We start from the raw sequence: 20,037 nt of genomic DNA, 5'->3' as shown, positions 1-20,037 counted from the left end.
TGCGATTGACGAAGTTTTGCGCGATCAGATAATTGATTAGTCCAATGTACACTGCAAGAAATTGTTAAATTGCTAAAATAATATAATAAATCGATATAAGAGATCAATATAAAGTTATTTGAAAGTTTCAACAGTTTATTTATTCTGGATAGTTATACGAGTTGTAAGTTATATTTGAAGATATACCAAAGTGGAAGGTTAGATCTAAATAGAGAGAAGAAATCTAAGAAACGATGGATTTCAAGAGGTTGCATTGATAATATACAACAACAACTTTCACTTTCAATTCTTAACCCGAATATCATTGATCAACACCAATACGAACTTTTCTTCATCGAATATCACGAGTCATAATAATCCATTTCGCACGATTTTATCAGGACTTTTATCTCGCGACTTTATATTAACTCGTTCCATCCCTTCTCGAGCTAAGACCAATTCGACGTATTCTCAACCCGAAAAAGTCTCGATTCAGACATGCCATAGGTTGGTCACGTGTGTTGGAGGGGTTCGAAAAGGGATTCGAAAGGAAGGAGTCTTAAGGGGAGGCCGGGTTCAGGTTAGTTGCGGGTGTTTCCCGTGGAATGAGCGCACTTTTATAAACTTTGTCGTGTACTAATCCTCCACCGGCTCGGATCACCCCAACCAACTACGCCCGACCCACGAAGCAGCCGCCATGATGCCGAGAAACTTCATCAAGGCCGTCATTCCGCGTTCTAGAAAGAGAGGGATCTGCTCGATCCCTGCTTAGACCGGTTTGGTCCACCTTCCTGGTAAATTGGATCACGATACGTGATGTCATTAGTGATATACTTTATTCGTCGTGGGAGGGCACGGGGTGAGGCATGGCGTCGAAAGATTTCGTGCCATCGGTAGATATTAATGAAAAAGGGAAAAGATGTATAAATCTGTTTTGAATGGATGTGCCTTTTTTTTTGCTTTTCATGAACGAAACAATAGTTTCGTGGAAACGAAAAGTGTCTGACACGAATGTGATTTCTTTTGTACTAGGAAGGAACATTTGATTGTTTTATGCAAAATAAGGAGATTAATATTTTTAAAAATAATAATATATATTATTATGTATTTTTTTTATTTTAAATGGATTGATAAAATAAAGTTTTTAATATAAACAAATTAACGTGAGAAACATTAACAAGATTCTCTTTTCTTTTACAGAAAGAAAGAAAAAAGAATTAATATCTACGGAACGCGATTTCCATTAACGATCTTCCGAGTTTTCAACAAGTAGTATTAGCAACTCAGACTCAGACAGAGCACGTATCATCGATCTCTTAACTAAACCCATTCGCTGCTATTTTCATTTTTCCCATCGCATCCATTCTTCTCTAAACTAAATCTAAATTACCAACCAACATATATCCATTTTATATAGATACATTTTAAACAAAAATCGTTTCGATAATGAAGAAACACGCGTCTCTAATAAAGAAATAACGGATATTCGCTTATACTTTGGATGGAACGTCGAACGGTATCCCGGTTGCTTTTTAATTAGCGGCGGGCTGAAAAACGGCTGAGGGTGGCGGTTGGCCGCCGGCGGGATTAATAAATTAGCCGTAAGGTTTTAAAGCGGCCGGCCGATACCTAAGCTCGACTGGGGATAGAAGGAGGAGGGGAGGGGAGGAGGCGAGAAAAAAAACAGATAGAAAAACCTGGTGGAAGGGAAAAGAAAAGGGCGGAGGAAGGGGCGGATAATGGTTCCGGTCAACAAAATGAATACCGGCACGCGCTGTTCTTTCCGGATCTCTGAATAGACTTGTAACGAGTCGGTCAGCCAGCCAGTCCTCTCTTCTTCTTCCTTCTTCTTTTTTTTTTCCCCCTCTTTCCCCGCCATGGGATCCCGTGGCCCGAATGGCGAGAGAGGGTCAGAGAGAGAGAGAGAGAGAGAGAGAGAGAGAGAGAGAGAGAAAGAGAGAAAAAGAGAGAGAGAGAGAAGGAGGGTAGAAGAGCGGGGTCCAAGGGGTGAGAACGAGGATGAGTAGCGCGGGCACTAGTCGAGGGTGAGGCCGTGGCCGAGTGTGTAATTGTGTTATTTTGTTGCCATTTCACGTGAGGGTCACCGCGGGAGGTCCAGAGGTGTACATAAACACCAGGATTGTTTTATTCATTTCGGCCCGTTGCACGACGCGTGCCGAATTCTTTCCTTTTTTTTCCCTCTGTCTCTCTCTCTTTCTCTTCTGTCCTCGTTTCTCTTCACCCCTTACGTATCGCTCGCCCTCTTTTTCCTTTCCGCGATCGCGCACGCATCGTGCTCGAATCGGAGATATTATCGACGATTGAAATTGCGGTTAAACGCGCGAACCACGTCTATCTAATCGATGGACAGATTTAAATGTCCACGCAACGTGGGGACGAATAAATAGTCGGGGATTTATTTTAATCGAATCGATACGAAGCACGGGGATCCCCTTATCGGATTCTTTTGATCGTCGCGGGAAAGAAAAATATCTTTACACCTGTTAACCCTTGTGGGAACAAGATGGGAAAAAACGAGAATGCAGAATTCTAATAATGTGTTTTATCTAAGCGCCGTTAGAAGGAGGAATGTAAGAACGTGACGATCGATTCTCGATCGGCCACGGAGATGGGATCTTGAAGAGGTCGATAAGTAGAAGACGAAAGATTCTAAAAAAAGAGAACAGCCCAGGGAACAATCACGGGGCACGTATTTACACACTGGCGGCGCTTGTAGCCGTAACGCGAGGGTAGAGCCCCTGCCTCGCGCGAGTAAAGGTCCTTTTTATGCGTGCGGTCGCAAAGGCAGCGTAAAATTGAGTTACAGGGCAGTTTATTTTTTTATTAGCCAGGCCAACCCTGCCTGCCGCGCGGTTTCAACGCGGAAAGGGTGGTTTTTGCGGCCGACGGATTTCCCGATAGCGGTTTTATGGCGTGTCAACACGCTCTTACGCTCGTGTAACGCGCGCGTGTATGCCTGTGTTGAGTGAAAAAAAAAAAAAAAAAAGAAAAAAAGAGAAAATATTTTAAAAAACGGAGCGGAGAGAAAGAAAAAGAAAGAGAGAGAGAGAGAGAAAGAGAGAGACGGAGTATAAAGTAAAAAAGAAGAGAAGAAAAGAGGAAGTAGCACGACGTGCACGCGATCCTGTCGCTAAATCGAAAGGTACGGGAACGAGCGGCGCGAATGGCACGGGCGAACGAGGCTGCGATTAAAACTATAGGTCTGTGGAGTCCGGCAGGCAAGCCTGTACCGCCGTCACGCTTGTAAGTATGCGATTAATCGTGCCCACTTATCACGGCTCTACGTTTATTCACCGAGATTTCCGTCGTGCTACTCGCTTTATCTGCGACCACGAATCTTTTAATGATCGATCGTTGTGAAATATTGACAAGTAAATTCTTGGGAATAAACGTTGAGAATTGGTTTTAATAGTTTATTTATATATATATATATATCTGGTTTGAAGATTACAAGTTTCATATTCTATTAACTTTATTTCTAAAATTTTTTCGTTCTCGAAGAAGATGTAGGTCAACGCATACGCGTGACATGTGACAAGGAAGATTGAATTTTTGAACTGTTCATCTTCGCAGCTTCAGTCGGAGAAAACGTTAAGGGGATAATGAGGACAGGCAGCAGAGCCGCATGGTGGTAATAAGGTACCGTGATGTGGCTGGGATGCTAGTCACGTTTCTAGCTGCTGACAGCTGCGGCTTATACGTATGACGTGGTATCAACCCCAAATTTCCCCGTCTAGGCACATCGTGTCGTCGCTGCCCTAAGACCCTGGAATGCACTCGAACTTCCACCTGTCACGACCGTGGAATGTCTCCCTATTGGCGTAACGGGTAAATTTTCTTTGATTTCTTTCTTCCTTTTTTCTTTTTTTTTCTTTTTGATTCTTATTCATCTCGCGACTCCTCATCTCGTTTCGATCGATCGATTAAACGTTTCAATTTAGACAAGTGGGTCAGGTTCGTATTTATCGAATTATATTTAATTCAAAATATTGTTAATAGTGGAAATTACTAATTTAGGATACAATTAATTGCGATGTAATTAAATTCAATCACTTCGTGATTATTTGTACACATTAGTGGAAATTATTAATTTAGGACACCATTAATTTGTGACACAATTAAAATAATCACTTAGTATTCGTATAATAAATAATATATCTAATTTAAACACTAATAAAAAGATCGTAAAAGATTATTCTAAAAAAATTTATTTTAACGGTGAGTAAGTTTGTTCGAAAAATCACATAGCCAAGATATCAATATACTTCAGAAATTTAAAGTACGTAAAGAAACAGTTTTGAAAAAGTTAGTTGGAAAAGGAAAAAGAAAGAGTGAAGTAATTTAGAAAAGATAGGGAGAAGCACATGGCGACGTAAACTCTGGCTTATATCACAGAGCTCTGAAGGGCACGTGCTCGAATGCGTCTAATAGGTGCAAGTTTCCCCGCGTGCTGCTAGTCTTTACGATCATCGCGACGTTCCCGTGATCAAGCGAATAGTTTCGAAGCTGCGCCAAAGACGAAGACAAAGTGGCTGTAGCGGAGGATACGGAGAATAACTTTACTTTGAGAGACCTTGATTTCACCATTTGAGTCATCGCCCCTCGCTTCGTAATTATTGATTTTCCGTGCTACCCTAACTCCCCTAACTTCATAGAGAAAGCAAGAGAGAGGGAGAGTGTGACGGAGAAAGGCCGAGGAGAAGAGGTACTGTATACGCGGGAGATGTCGAAAATGCCTTTTGTATCCTTCTCTCGAGTAGAGGATAACGCATGGATTCTGAACCCTGACTGATCGCCTGAAACATTAATCTCATCAATGATTTCGCGAGTTTCTTCATGCCCCGATGTCTGTCTTCGCTCGTAAACGAAATCGTCACGGTCGGGAGAAAGCGATTTTGGGGGCACGTTGCTCGTGTCCCATTTGCAGTCGTTAAAGTCTCGACGAAGCACGCGAGACGAATATTATCGAGGTATTTTCGTACTATTCTACACAGGTCGAATGAAAAAAAAGGGATTCCTCGAAAAGGATAAGACACGAGATCCTCGTAAATTTTTCCAAAACGTGGAAGATACTCGTGACGCAAAATGATTTTACTTTGAAACTCTCACCTCTGCTGAGACTGGACGGAGACATGGACATTCCCGGTCTGCTGCCATCGAAGGTAACAGGTCTTTCGGGCATTTTCATCACGGTCTCTTGCTGACCAGCCCCGGACGACGCCTCGACACCTGTCGTGGAACTAGACGTGGTCGTGCTGGTCGAGACTGCGGTGATCGAGATACTGTTCGTCACATTGTTCCCGTTATTCCCGTTGCTGACCGAATTCGTCACGTTGCTCGCGTTACCACTACTTCCGTTGCTGTTGCTCGTAGTCTTGCTGGCCACGTTGTTGACACAGCTGTTACTGTTACTATTGATACCACCGTTCGCTGTGCTACCGTTGCTGGTGCTACAACTGCTGACAGCCGTCACACTGACCACTCCCTCCCTGGCTATGTCCTGAATTGCACTGGCCGCTCTCGACCCGATACCAGCCGGCTGAAGAATCGTGTACTGTTTCGAGGAATCGGGGCTGGTAACCGCTGGCAGGCCACCGGTTGGGCTTTTGTTGCCCGTCACCGAGTTCTGCGTCACCTCGTGCCTCGTCACGTGATGGACTTCCTCCTTGGACGATTTCAATTGCAACAACGAGACCGAGGAGGAATGCTTGTCTTCGGAGGTGGGCGAGATCCCTGTAACAGGTTGGGGTGTCGGCATCGTTGGCCCCGGCCCGGCAGTGGGGTAACCGACGAACGTAGCGGAAGCTGGATACGGGCCGATAGGTGGAATCGCCGTCGAGGCAACTGAGCCCACTGACGGTGTTCCGCGGCCAGTCGCTTTCGCGTGGTCACTGTTGGGTGGTCTGAACGCCGATGTTGCGGAGAACGGTGAATTCGATGGGGGTGAAGAGGAGGAGGTGGTGGTGATGGTGATCGGTGATACCTTCATACCATTCTCACTGTATTGTCTGTGATAATTGGAGTACAATTGTTGTTGTTGATGCTGTTGTTGCTGTTGATGCTGTTGATGCTGCCTCGCGGAATTTTGCGGCGACTGACCGTTGTTCCTACACGTCCGATCCCTGTCCCTGTCGTTCATCTTGTCCCTGTCGGACTCGTCTTTCTCGGCCGTTGGGTCTGACATGTCGATCTCCAACTCGTTCGACGAGTCGTCCACCAGTTCGTTGAAGTCGGGTGGATCGTATCTCGAGTATTTGTCCGTCTGCCTACCTTGAGCGTCCACGTGAGTACCGATCATGTTTCTGTCCTTGTTCGACAAAGATCTCACCGGCACTGGCCTGATTTTACCCGGCTCAGTCACATTGTTCACTTGGTTCTGAACGATGCCGCACTCGTTTTCCGTCTTTAACAAATTGTCCAGATCCTTTTTCACTTTGCCCGGGTGTTGTTGCTGTTGTTTCGTCACGTCTTGTTGTTGCTTCAGCTGTTGCTGCTGGGATCTGTTGCTTCGATCTTGTTGACCGCGGAAAGATATCACGTCTTTCAGGGAACATCCCGCGTCGTTGCTTGTCGTTGACGAAGTGGACATCGACGAGGGCGACAATTTCGGATTTTCCTTCTTCTCTTCGAACAAATTCTCGAAATTCGACTCGTATTTATCCTCGTCCGTATTGCCTCGTTGATACAAAGAACCTCTAGGACCTGGCCAACTTCCGGACAAACTTTTCAAAGCGGCCTCAGTCTCTCTGATGAGAGTCTCATCGTCCTCGGGCTCCTCCGAGTGTTTGCTCGATTTTCTCGCAGGACTACCCGAATTTCCAGCAGCGAAAGCTCGTTTCTTTTGTGGCAACGGTATATTCTTGCTCGAGTCATTGGCGTCAAGCGATTTACGCGTCTCATCGTCACGGACGCTTTTCCTTCTTCGTTTAGCGGCAGCATCAGCTGTCTCCATTTCTTGGGGAATGATCGCTTGAACAGCCTTCTTGTTGATCAAGGGTTGCTGCTGCTGATAATGCGGCTGTTGTTGTTGTTGTTGTTGTTGTTGTGGCTGCTGTTGTGGTTGCTTAGGATTTGGGCTGACAGATTCTGCTTCCAGCTTCCGTTTTTTGAGATGAGCCATCGCATTCTGGCCACCTGGCACGCTGGTCAGTTCCACCCTGGAACACAAAAATTCCAGAGGATCAGGAAATCTGCTCTCTCATCGGATGCATGGATGCGCATTGAGTTTTGATCAATGGAATGCAATCAGCTCGATCAAGTTTGCTCGATATCTAACGAAACCGATTCCCGTAGCTGGGAAACAGAAGCTCTGTCAGTTTCCAAACAATTCAGACCACCCGTCCCAGATCGTCTTCTCTATTCTTTTTTTTTTTTTACCTTTTGCCTTTTATTTTCACTGTTCACTTTCTTTTCGTTAACGTTTGCAAGCCTAAAGTAAACCTCGTCCTCTTTAAATAAACTTCACCTGAAATTCGTCGAGGTCCATCGAGGACATCGGCCTCGAGTCCTGGAATCTTTTCCATCCACTCCCTCTCTCTCTCTCTCTCTCTCTCTCCCTCTCTTTCCCCCTCCCCTCCCTCTATCTCTTTCTCTCGAGACTTCTCTGCCGAGATCTTCAGCCGAACACTCGAAATCTGCCAGCAACTGTTAAAAATCCCCTTCTTATCATCGAACGAACACACTCCCTTCTTTCCTTTCCTCGTTCTCTTTCTCTTTTCTCTTTCTCTACCCCTCTCTCTTGCTCTCTCTCTCCCTCTCTCTCTCGTTCTACACGATTATTCAAATTATTCTCACGTAATCTCGACTCGGAATCGGCAAGACATGGATCGTGGACACACGTTCCGATATCGTCACGCACGCGCGCGATCACGCACCAGCCACGCGTTCCTCCTCGGCTCGGCTTTGAACCGACTCGATATATACATATATATACACACATATATATATATGTATATATTCGATAGATATACAGACACCGTTGCCTTTGTGTAGCCACAAGTGCGCGCGGGTGAGCCCTTCCACGCAGGATGCTCGCGAGCTACTGTGTGCTATGTTTAAGTTCGCACGGGGGTGGCGATCTTCCACCACGGTTGAGGAGGGGATGAAGGCTTGCGCGAGCAACCGGCAGCTTCTGCTTCGCCGCGAGAAGTGGGGGCGGGTTCTGCGCACTGTCCACCCCTTTTAGCTAGGAACGCGATTCCCGGCCTCCCAGCACAACCCCCGTCACTCACCTCAACCACCCCCGAGCGTAGGGGAGTAGGGGACACGGCCCCTGGACCTCCACGGCGAAGGTGTTCAGTGTGTTACGGGCGTCTGTACATACCTTCGCCCCCCTCCCGTTTATATTCACCCACATCTTAACTTCAACCCCCTCCACAGTGGCCTGTCTAGCCACGATCTACGTGTACCTCTGTGCTACCTGGTTTCTCTTTCGCCGCCTTTAAGAGTCCTGGCTACGCCGCTGGTCCCCGGCCAGAGACCTCTTCCGGCCTTTTTTCCTTTCTTTTTTTTTTTTTTTTTTTTCACGTTTAGTCGAAGACGGATGTCTGCCTCTCGTAACGAGCAACGTCAAATTCAATTAGGGAATTAAAGAGGCAGCGACTTAGACTTGATCGTCTATTTACCTTTGATTACGCGTGTCGCGATGGAAACGAATCCTTGCCACGATTTTTTGTAGTTTTTGTCCGTTCGACAGTTTCAGGCTTGTGATTCTTTCAAAATATGAATTACGACTGTCGAGTAAAGTCTAAAGTTTACGAGCAGGAGGGCCTTAGTTTATGAGTGGAGGGGGTGAAAAAAGAATAGCATTATCAATAAATATTATTAAACAATCGATATATTGAATTTCCTCGAGATTAACGATTAAAATTTATCTAGAAATTTATTTTAGACATATAATAAAATTTTATTTCTCGAGACATTTTTTCTTTCTGTACTTCAAGCCGAATCAAAGTATTTCGTAGATCTAAAATAAATCTAGTCCAGAATAAAAATTAATCAGATATCCGTGTGCAATTATATTTAAACGATATTTAAACGATCGAGTATTATGTAACAAAACGTGCAGGCACGTTACTCGGTCGAATTCATCTGGACACGTTTACCCTGTTCTTCGTTCTTCGTTTCGCAAGAGACAGTGTTATATTTTCAATCGGCGAGGCTAGCCAAGGATTGGGCAGCCCATACGGTTTAGAGCGATAGCAGGAAGCTACAACTCGAATTAGATAAACCCGGAGGTTCCGAGAGGCGGTGCAGGAAGAAGAAGAAGAGCAGGATCAGCGCGAGCGCTTAGCGGGAGCTTGAGAAGGATCTCTGGAGCGGGAGGGCTTTCCTTAAATCCTAAACCCTCCTCACGGGGAAGCTTGGAGAGTTTAGAGCAACGAACTCGTAGAAAGGAAGGAGAATGTGCCCTCTCCTCGAGCAAAATCGCAAGTTAAATCGCACCAAAGGCTTAAGACATTATCACTTTTCTTTTCCGGCCAGTGCTCATTGGTCCAGCGGCCAACGTGTTCGGGGATTCGAGAGCTAAACGAGCGAATGAAGGATAGAGAGAGAGAGAAAGAGAGAGAAATAGAGGAAGAGAGAAGATTGAGGGAAGAGGAAGGAAGGCTGAAGCGGAGCAAGGAAGAGGTTGAATCCCTTCCAGTTAGGGATCAATGCTTCCTCGTCCACCCTCCAATTACGTGTCATCCCTTATGGCCTGTGGGGAATAATTAGAAAGCAGCCCTTCTCCTCGACCGAGTACCTACGTCCGTCGACGTGGTATCGCGTAAAGATTGGTTTCGTTTTCGCGTTCGCAAGGAAAATGTCACGTCCGCTGTTAAAGTCTCTCAGTTATTGCGAATTGATGATCGTTGCTGAAAAATTCTTTTCAGCAAGAGGAACTTGTATACGAAGTTGCGTTCGATATTGGATAAATTCACGAATGTTCAATGTTCATGATGTTAATGGATCACCGAGAATTAGTTTTTCGATTCATAGTTCTGTTATTAATATCATTAGCAGTAAAAATAATCCACGTATGAAAACGACTTTTATCGATACTTCTATCTGATACTTTCAATCAATGATGAAAAATCTGAATGATTTTTTTTTCTTTATTGATAGAATATGCAAGAAGGAATCGTTCTTTGCCAATTTCTTTTAGATATTTGAATATAATAGATTCCAATAATAGTGATAGTGAATCGTAATTAACATAAACGAGATAGTACTCGTACAAAATCAATGTAAACTAAAGTACTCGGTTTAAGTGGTACGCGTTTGCTGTTCGACCTGTACTGACTGATAACAGTCCTCCCTCTCGACAGACATGAAGATTCTCGACACCTCAAAATCCGTACTCGTCAATTAATTAGCAAGTGCCGTTCGTAGCGGAGGAGATGGTTACCCAGAAACACGAGGCTGCAGAAGCGGACGATGGTGCCTCCGCTGAAGGGATTAGAGTATTAGGCGACGTCACGTCACTAGAGTCTAAAGGAGCCTCCTTGGAACTGTGCTCTCAGAGATAGCCCAAACTTACACACCCCCTTCGTCTTGCCGATGGTTCTTCAAGTACTCTCCCCGTCTCTCTCTCTCTTTCTCTTTCTCTTTCTCTCTCTCCTACACTTTCCCTCTCCATGCTTGCCATCTTAGTCTCGCTCACTCTCTCCTCATCTTTGGCGTTCGTCCTTCTTCCAAACCCTCGACAATTCCAATTAGATAAACCGCGCCAGGATCACTTGGTATTCTTAGTCGAGGTTAAGTCTGTATTCGGATTTATATCGAAACGATTGTAAAATATCGGTATTTAAGAGATGCTTGCCTTGGATCAATTGATCGAGCGAAATCGAATATTTTCAATCGAAATGAAAAATTGTATTATAATTTTGAACATTTTTACGATTCATTTTTATATCCCCTCGTCGAAAGGATCCTCTACTTCGTTTTTTTTTTACATTTTGTAAATATATAACGCATCATATATTTTGCTACTTATTCGTTTCTCGGTATACGAATGAGAATGATTCTCGTCGCACCTACTCCGCTTGAACACCCATCGAGGGTGTTCTCGCGAAAGGAACTCGTACATCTTTTTCTCGCCGACGTTCAAGGATGGGGGAGGTCGGCGGTGGGCGAATGCCGGATAATTTAAGGGTCTCTCACGCGTGGATAATGGGGAACTTGGCTAATGCACCCCACTTGGCACCACGTGGATTCGCGTGAGTTTTGCGACTCGGTCTCCTCTCGCCACCCTTCGCCTTCTTAAACGTTGAACGGGGGCACAATGTGACTTCACAATGTAACAACAGATTCTACGCAATTTTATACATCCATAAAAATTCATAATTTCTCCACGATGATTTGGAAACAACGTTAACATATTCACGAATATTATCCTTGCTTCCCTTCTTAATTTTTTTTTTTTTTTAATAATAATTACCAATTCTCTAAATCTTTTCTAAAATTCCAACAAATCTTCGAAATAACAATCGTTTAACAATCGTCAAACTCTCAGACACGACAAGAATGCCGAGGACTCTTATTTAACCAGTGACGCGCCATTGTCTGACCATCGACGGTGGCATTCTACTGAGCACACCGTTCCACACCGAGAAACCTAACGAATTGGCTTTATTTCTAAAGGGGATCCGGGCATGCTATTCTCCGTTGAGCCGCTTTCACAACGAGGGAAGGATTTTAAAGCGTACTCGTGTCGTCGACTCGGCCATCAATCGCGAGCGCAGGAAGAACGCTCCTGCGATCGGGACAGCTGCCCGATTCGGACATCGGCTCCGGGGAATAGTTGCTCGCCCCATTCGCCTAACTATCCGCCCTTACGTCAACCGCTTCCCACCCTCGTTCCACTTTCTTCTTTTTCTTTTTTTTCTTTTTTTTCCTCTCGCATCCTCTCGCAGACTGACGTCTTAAAGCAATCGAATTCTGATCAAATATTTAACAGCAAGCCCGGGGACAACCGGGCTTTAAGTGGCTCGACTCCATCCTCCATGGCCGACCATACCCTCCCTCCTCCGTGTAAGAAACGCCTCACATCGAGTTTCGAGGATAGTTTAAGTGAGAAATATATATATATATATATATTTTTTTTCCTCTTTATTTTTTGAAGTTTTAAGTGTTCTTAGAAAAGTTGTTTTCTCATAAATCGGTGTGCCATTTCGTCGCGCTTGTTTTGCTCGAATTCCTGTTAAAATGGAATCGAGACGTGGTTCGTTAATACGGTGATCGATTCGATATTCTTCATGATCGATTGTGATATTTCTTAATAGAGGTTTGTATTGGAAGAATTATGTCGGATGATTTTTTGAAGCAAAAGTGATGCCGGTGAAGAATATCTTAACTCGAGAAATTTATGTATTTCTAGATACATATCCTCGTAAGATAAATGCATTATAAAAATATAAATTAATTATTTTTAAACACACACATATAAATACAGTCTTGGAAAATTTTTGAAGAAAATTTCTTAGAAACAAGTTCAAACGATTCTCTCATACTTTTCATCTAATTCCTCAATCTCCTCACTCGTTCCTTTCAGTTTACTTATCCAGCCTAATCTAAATATTTCATCACATTTTTGATCAAATATTATCGCACACGTTCGAAACATTATCCCATCGAGACATGAAAATCTCAAGATTGCCTGAATCGAAACTTACAGGCCATCGCTCCTTCTCAAGTTGATTCAAAGATCTCTCGATTCGATTAACGGATCCGGTCATGGATCGCCAAGATCGCCTTTTTTTTGTCCCTTTCATCGCACGGCAATACGTCACGCGTTTCGGGGCGTAATTAAAGAGAGCGCAGAACAGCATGACGCCTCGGGCCTGTCTGGGGTAAGGAGCGGGGCGAGACGAGGGCCGGCACGGGGGTGTGGGGCGGTATAAGGGATGTGTTTTACCGAGGGATACTTATACCATCCCTACGCGGCACATATTTTCATATAACAAAACCATCTGCGTGCCGCGCATAACAAATTTCAACTGATTTATAGTTGAGGCCGGGGTAGGCGGGCACAAATTTTCGCAGTTACGAAACGACGGTGGCGGCGTTTCTCAGCAACTCGGCCCGGTCGCTGTTTCCTTCCGCCGATTTATATTCCTTTCCTTTCGCCACGATGATACGTGCGATGATGTACGCGATACGATGTTTCGATGACTATTTTGATTATTAATTTAAGTGCTTTTTTCTTCTCTTGTTAATATAAAATTCAGAATCGTTTATTTTGAAAATATTTTTCAAAGAATCCGAAATGGATTGTCGTTATTGTATAAGTTTGCAACTTCATTGTTGGAAAATTATCAATATCAGGAATTGAATAATGTCGAGAAATATTGAAATAAGGTATAAGAAGAGATTTAAATCGTGAAATTTAATTTTGAAATTGATATTAAATTTTAGTTTAATTTCATAAAGAATCATACGTGTATCTGAACATTTTTGGGGTTGCAAAAAGCGGAAATCGAAAAGGACGTTGCTGAAAGTTTCACACTGATATCTGTGAGGAACGCGACCCTAAAGGGTTGCACAGAGGGGGTTGCAAAGTCGGGTATGTACAAAGAGGGATGAAGAGTGAACGGGGATAGTAAGAAGGGACCGTACTCGGACCAACCGACGACGAACCGAGCCATTGGATCGATAATGTCATAGTGACAAGTACCAGCACGTGTATCCTTCTTATGGTTATAGCAATATTCCGTATTCATTCGAATCTCGGATGAGACATTCACCGTGAGAAAAAAGTTCTGGAATCCTCGATATTTTCATTCACATCGAATCGCATTCTAATCTCTCGGCTATTTAACGATTCAAATTAACTTTTAGGATCCCCAAAGGGGGCAACTTGAGTTCCTTAAAAATTAAATATTTTCCACTAAATTCTATTTTATCAAATATATTTTAACATCAAGAATATTCTAAACTTCAGAAAAAATTTATTAAGGATCCTAGTAATCAATCTGTAACCAGACTTCTGATGAATTTGAAAGATTAAGTAACAATCTTATCATTTTTCTAATCAAAACTAATAAATCATGATTGACGATTTCATCATGTCGGACATAATATAAAACGAGGCAAAAGAAACGTGGAGAAAAGTAATGTTAATCTAGGTGAGTTCTTACCGGTGAGGGTGCACAGTAAATCCTGCGAACGAACCTGAAATAAACTGTCCGGGTATAATAATATGCCTTCGTCGACGCCGCCGCTCGATTGCTACGGGTTGTTGGAATTGCCTCAATCCGCGGTGTTCTTGGATTACGATGCAATTTCTCTAGACTCGTGGGATCGCACTGATTACGGCCCTTAAAACTCAACACCACCTTTTGTCGTGCCGGAAATTACGTGTAGACGTGTATTTTTTCGTGCGAATAAACGTGCCGATCATCTCGAAGTTCGATTCGACAAATTCAAAATTTTTCATCGACGATACCTTTCCTTCTGACATGATTTTCGAGAGATTAACTTCATTTTATGATAAAAAAAAAAAACATAAAACTATATATTTCGATACAACCTATAAAATAATTTTAAACGAAAAATCAATATTTCGTATAACATAATCTCAATTTTAAAATTCTTTTCAACTTTGAAACTTGTTTCGTCTTTAAAGCAACACAAGCTCATTCCCTCCACATTGTATCCCAGATCATGAACGCGAAGAATACACACACGAAGAGGACGTGTTTCCGTCTCGACTCGATTTAGCGAAGGGATGTGCTACGTGCCCTTTTCACTCCGGTCCAACCCAATCCCCTCCCCCCTCGTATCCCTTTTGTCTTTATTTCTTCGGAACCGGAGCAGTGATTTGCTGCGATAAAGCCGCATCGACAGGCGGCGCACGTGTATCGCGTGTCGAAGGACACACGGCTTCCGTTCGCCGCCTCCTTATATTCGAGGACTCGTTGGGCTCGAGGAAAGGGCCAAGGAGGTTATGATATATTTGTAATCATGTTACCCGATACGTGCCCTTCCGTTACAACTGCTCCCCGGTAACAAACTGCCTGCGGACCTTTTTTTTCACTTTATGGCCGCGTGCACGCACGTATAACACTTCGCGGCGGCTCACTGAATGAGAGAGTTGTCGAATTCCTCCGTGTATTTGTGGATGGAAAAGTGCGGCTCGTCGTGAAGATTTTTGTAAGAGAAATCGCTTGGGATTATCGTTCGTATTATTATTTTATTGGGGACGATTAGAGGTATCGATCGTGATTCCTTCGAATTCATCCCTTTTTATTTAAAAATAGTTTAAACGAACGAAACAATAGAATAATTATTAGTTCGATTGTTTGTGAAGTAAAGTCGAGGAGTGGAAATCAAAAATTTTGTTCGGGATATTGGGTATATGGGTCAGGGTGCTCGAAAGTACGAATAAAAAATTCATTTTATAAATCACTCTCGATCCAGACTCGTTCTTCTCTGTTTCTTCATCACGAAGATCAATTCATAATTTCGCGCAGAACATTTAGCACGAGATTGATCTTCGTGTACATTACACAAATATTCCGGGTGGATCCAATCCAATTAGACCAAATCATCGATCGAGAAAAGGGAAGCGAAGCATACGTCCCCTTCTGATCGAAAGAACAAAATAATTCGCGTTACGATTAACCAGATGGAAGATGGAAAACCCAGAGTCCAAAAGTTCGGCCAGTGGCGGGGGCGAGATGCAAGGCCGGCCGATATAAGAATATCACAACAGGGACAGGGAAGAGAGGAATCAAACATGGTATCGCGCATAAGCTATACCGAGGGACCTCCCTGCAGCCAGATATCCCGGAATGTTTTACACCTCATTAGACAACAATGTGTTGTTGCCAGGGTGAATTATATCGGGCATGAGACGCCCGTCAAGACAAATGGCTCGAACCGGAGGTAATTGCGGGCTTTTATTAGCTCTGGTTTCTCCTGTTGGCTGCAAATCGCGCAACGCCGCCTCTGAGACGCGGCGCTCAGAGAGGCAACAACAGCAACCCGAGCAACCCTTCCTCCCAACCAGCCAAGCCTTCCTTCTCGTCTATTTTCCTCCTCCACGGGGGTGGCTGTTGCTCGCTCGCGTCTCCGTTCCTCGCCGTTTCGCGCCTCCTTTCCGTTCGCCATTGCGTAATTACTCGCGTGACGGTAACGCAGGAATGCGAATCTCGCCTCTTTAATCTCGTCTCATCGTACACTCGTCACTAGGCTTATTAAGTTGATTCTTCTAAGTGAATTTATTTCGAGAGTATTTTCTTTCTCTCCTTGAAATATTTCCAATTTATTTCTCCTCCTTTTGAATTAAATTTTATAAAAACTATACTATATAATTCTAATAATAATTCTATAAAAAACTAGAATTGGAGTATTTTATATTATGTTTTTTTTTTTTCAATTTAATTTTGAGTTACATGAAAGAACGAGATTACGCGGTTTACGTTAAAATATGCCAAAATAAGATAATCAATAAGATTAACGTGGTCAAAGTGGTATTTCTTGAGATGTTTCACATACTTTTAAGGTTAATAAAACGTCGTGATGAGAATTGTTGTGGTTAAAGTGCTGTCTATAACCCGATCGAAATATTCCTCGATCTCTCTCTCTCTCTCTCTCTCTCTCTCTCTCTCTCTCTCTCTCTTCAATTATCTATCTCAGAGAATAATTTCATAACGATGTTTCGTCTCATCTTGTTTTATTTTCTCCTCGAAAATATCCGTAGGTATTGTTTCTTTACGTACAATTTAATTTTAATATTTAGTTTCTCATCTCGTTATTGTTATTCCATTCAACAGCGTTCAAAACTTTGAAAAAGGATAATAAAATTACAACAACGTAGCACGCGAACAAAACGAGCATTAAACCTGCAAGGATTTCCATGTAAACCTATTTAAACAGAGCTGACTTCGCCCGACTGTGTGGAGAGACTAACGATCACGTTTCAACTTTCCTCACCCTAAAAATTTCGCGTATTACCCCCTATTCGAATAGAATCTTCCTTGACCAAAAAATTCTCGCACGTTATAAAGCGAAATGGGGCAGAAACCTACTTCCTCTTCACTCGAGTAGCGTAATTACCGGCCAGAAAGTTTCCAACTCTTTCTATTCTTATCTCGTAATAATCTCACCACTTTCACACACATACATTCCGGGATAAATTTTCAAATTTAGAAATAAACATAGAAATTTTGGATTATAAATCAATGAATGATTAAGTAAAATTTTAATAGCATAAGGTATCAATAATTTTTAATACTTTCTTTTTAATTAATTAATCAATCAAATTTTCACTTCACCGAAATAATAGATTTGAGAACGAATAAAATTTTTTATATCTCAAATTTTAAATTTTCCAAATAATTAAATCCAATTTTCTTAAAAATCTCCTCGATCTTTCTATATCACGCAATCACCCTTTATTCCCTCGATAAAATTCTCGCTCCCACAATACGAACGAAAATAAATGCAACCTTGCTAACGATTCCTTTCTCCTTCCTTTTTCGTCCTCATTCCCATCCAAAAAAAAAAAAAAAAAGGAAAGAAACGTTCTCTTTCATTTCTCATCCGTGACGCGATTCACCCCTATACCGAGGTCGAAATCGCAGTATTTTTTCGAGGGGGGAGGAAAAAGCGACGACATTCCAAAAGGGCGCATTTTCGCGAGAAGAGAGCTGCTATCCACGCGTTATTACGCCTCTAGGAGGTACAACCCGCTCGAGGCATATGCGGGCCAAGCTTGTCCCCGTCCCTCTTTCGCTCGTAGTTTCACCGTGGTTCATGTATTTATGCATTTCCACCCAACCACTGCTTCTTGACTAGATTCCACGCACGCACACACACACACATGATCGTGCACCAAACGCCATTGTGAAGCAGACGATTTACATGTATTGCTCCTCGATGATGCATCGTGAAAGATGGCCGAGCGAGGGACGGAAGCGGACCCAGCCATACAAGAATTGCTTTTAAATTAACGATATTACCGATGTGCCAATATTTTTCTTTTCTTTTCTTTTTTTAGATCGAGGGAAAAATTTATTTTATATATTTCGTATCAAATGATAGTTTTATGGAGTGTACTGATTTATCTATATATATATATTTTTTATTTAAAATTAATGGTATTATATTTTTTATTTAAAATTATTGGTTTGGAAAGATTTTTGTTATTTCGTTTCGTATGAAATGATAATTGAAATGATAATTTATCTAATCCGTGATATTTCATTAAAGTTTCATTATTAAAATTAATTTTAAGAATACATAATTTTGTATTTTGTATTTTGATAAAAAAATTAATAATGTAATGGAAAAGATTATCTAATATTTAGTGTATATACTGCAAATGAAGATAATCAAATGTAATTTTCAATTTTTTAAAACTATGCAAAAAATTAATTACAAATTTACAATTATAAATTTACACAATTAATCGTGATGTTGAACATGCCACGAACAATTACGATGATTAATTTAATTAAACTTTGGCGCAAAACATCACGTTACATGTCATCAGAATTTTCAAAGTAATTTTACATACGATAAAATTTCTCTTCTGCCTGATAATACACCGGACCTGTACGCTGCTTTTCATTATTCAACCACCATATTTACTCATTGAATTCAATTCGGATTCACTTATGGTATGATTTATTCTGCGAAGGCGTACCTGAGGATGGTGATGGGAATTTATTGGAGACGAAGGTCGTCCTGAATACAGGGTAAGGAAAACGTAGACAGAGATAGAGAGACAGACAGAGAGAGAGAGAGAGAGAAAGAGAGAAAGAGAGAGAGAGAGGAGGAGGCGAAAGGAACAACGGGCAATGAAGGAAGAGAAGAATAAAGGGCGAGTCCTTTTCTCATATTCCGTATTCCATATGGAAAATCGTGAAAGTTGTAAGAGCATCTTTTCGAAATTCAGATTTACAGCGCTGTCTCCTGTTTGTTTCTTTCTTTCTATAGTCATTATTTTTGGCGTTAAAAAAATTAATATTATATTTCATAATTTTTGAAAATTTCTTCTCAAGTTTGTGCAATGATTTATTATAATTTTTTCAAATTATTTTCCCAATATAATATTGCTCGGATCGAATTTTCTACGAAATCAGCCAACGAATAAGAACGTACACGATAAAAAATAAATTTTATTGATTAAGAAACAACAGTGAAATGATATTTCTAATCCATTTTCATTTGTAAAAGTTTCACACTGTAGAATATATTATGAAATGTCTTGTGAGGTATATTTTTAACGATTAGATTCAATAGAGGATGATGATCCATTTGCTCGAATCTGCGAATAAAAAAAAAGATTCGATCGTTTCGAGGGGTGTTTATACGAGAGTATACGTGTACATGTAGCAGCGTATTGGTGGTTTGAATGTATCGTACGCTATTTTATCGGAGGATGCTGAATTTTTATCCATCCCCTGTGCAAATAGAGGCCATGTAGAGCCATCCGGTATGGCCGTTCTTTAAAATGCATGCCGCCCTTAAATCAGGACAACAATAATTGTGTCCACTGTGTGCGGACGTGCCTGATCGGATTTGGAATATTTGTCGTTTCCTTACTTACCCTCTGCTTTCGATCCCACATTTGTCAAATGTGCTGACCATTGGATTTTCCAATGGACGAAAGACGCTTTAACGACTTTAACAGTAAGTATTTTGAAACGATACTTACAAAAGTAACAAGCAAATCTAAATCTCGAAACAGTATAATGAATAGATATTAACTTTATTTTGATACATAAAATTATATATTTATTATTGTATCATTGAATAAATTTCGATTATAGATAAAATGAGTAAAGAAAATATCTCTCAAAAATACTCGATGATAAATAATATAAAAATATCAAAATGAACAATTCATGTAACAAAATTCTCTGCGTCAATTTACACGTGGAGTGAATTTCGGTCGATCATCAGAAGGGGGGAGGACTCGGAACGCCACAGACTGAAGTGGCGGGGGAGGGTGAGTAGCGAGGATACACCCCCCGCGAACTCGAACATGAATTAAAGTTTTAATTTCTCTAAATCACTGTTCGCCCTCGAGCGCTTTCCACCAGA

General features: G+C 41.9%; 1 protein-coding gene across 1 annotated transcript in view; it reads right to left on the bottom strand.

The window, feature by feature from the left end:
• The window catches only part of LOC122720398, a 282,956-nt gene that overhangs the window by 20,879 nt on the left and 242,040 nt on the right, over positions 1–20,037 (bottom strand). The window contains exon 5 of the mRNA XM_043947100.1: positions 5,110–7,157. Within this exon, the coding sequence (XP_043803035.1) occupies positions 5,110–7,157 (2,048 nt within the window). The remainder of the gene's footprint in view (positions 1–5,109; positions 7,158–20,037) is intronic.

The sequence above is a fragment of the Apis laboriosa genome, unplaced genomic scaffold (genome assembly GCF_014066325.1).
Source record: "Apis laboriosa isolate Shangri-la unplaced genomic scaffold, ASM1406632v1 scaffold12_cov154, whole genome shotgun sequence".
NCBI lineage: Eukaryota > Metazoa > Arthropoda > Insecta > Hymenoptera > Apidae > Apis > Apis laboriosa.
The sequence above is the reverse complement of the archived record's forward strand: the minus strand, read 5'-3'. Positions and strand labels throughout refer to the sequence as shown.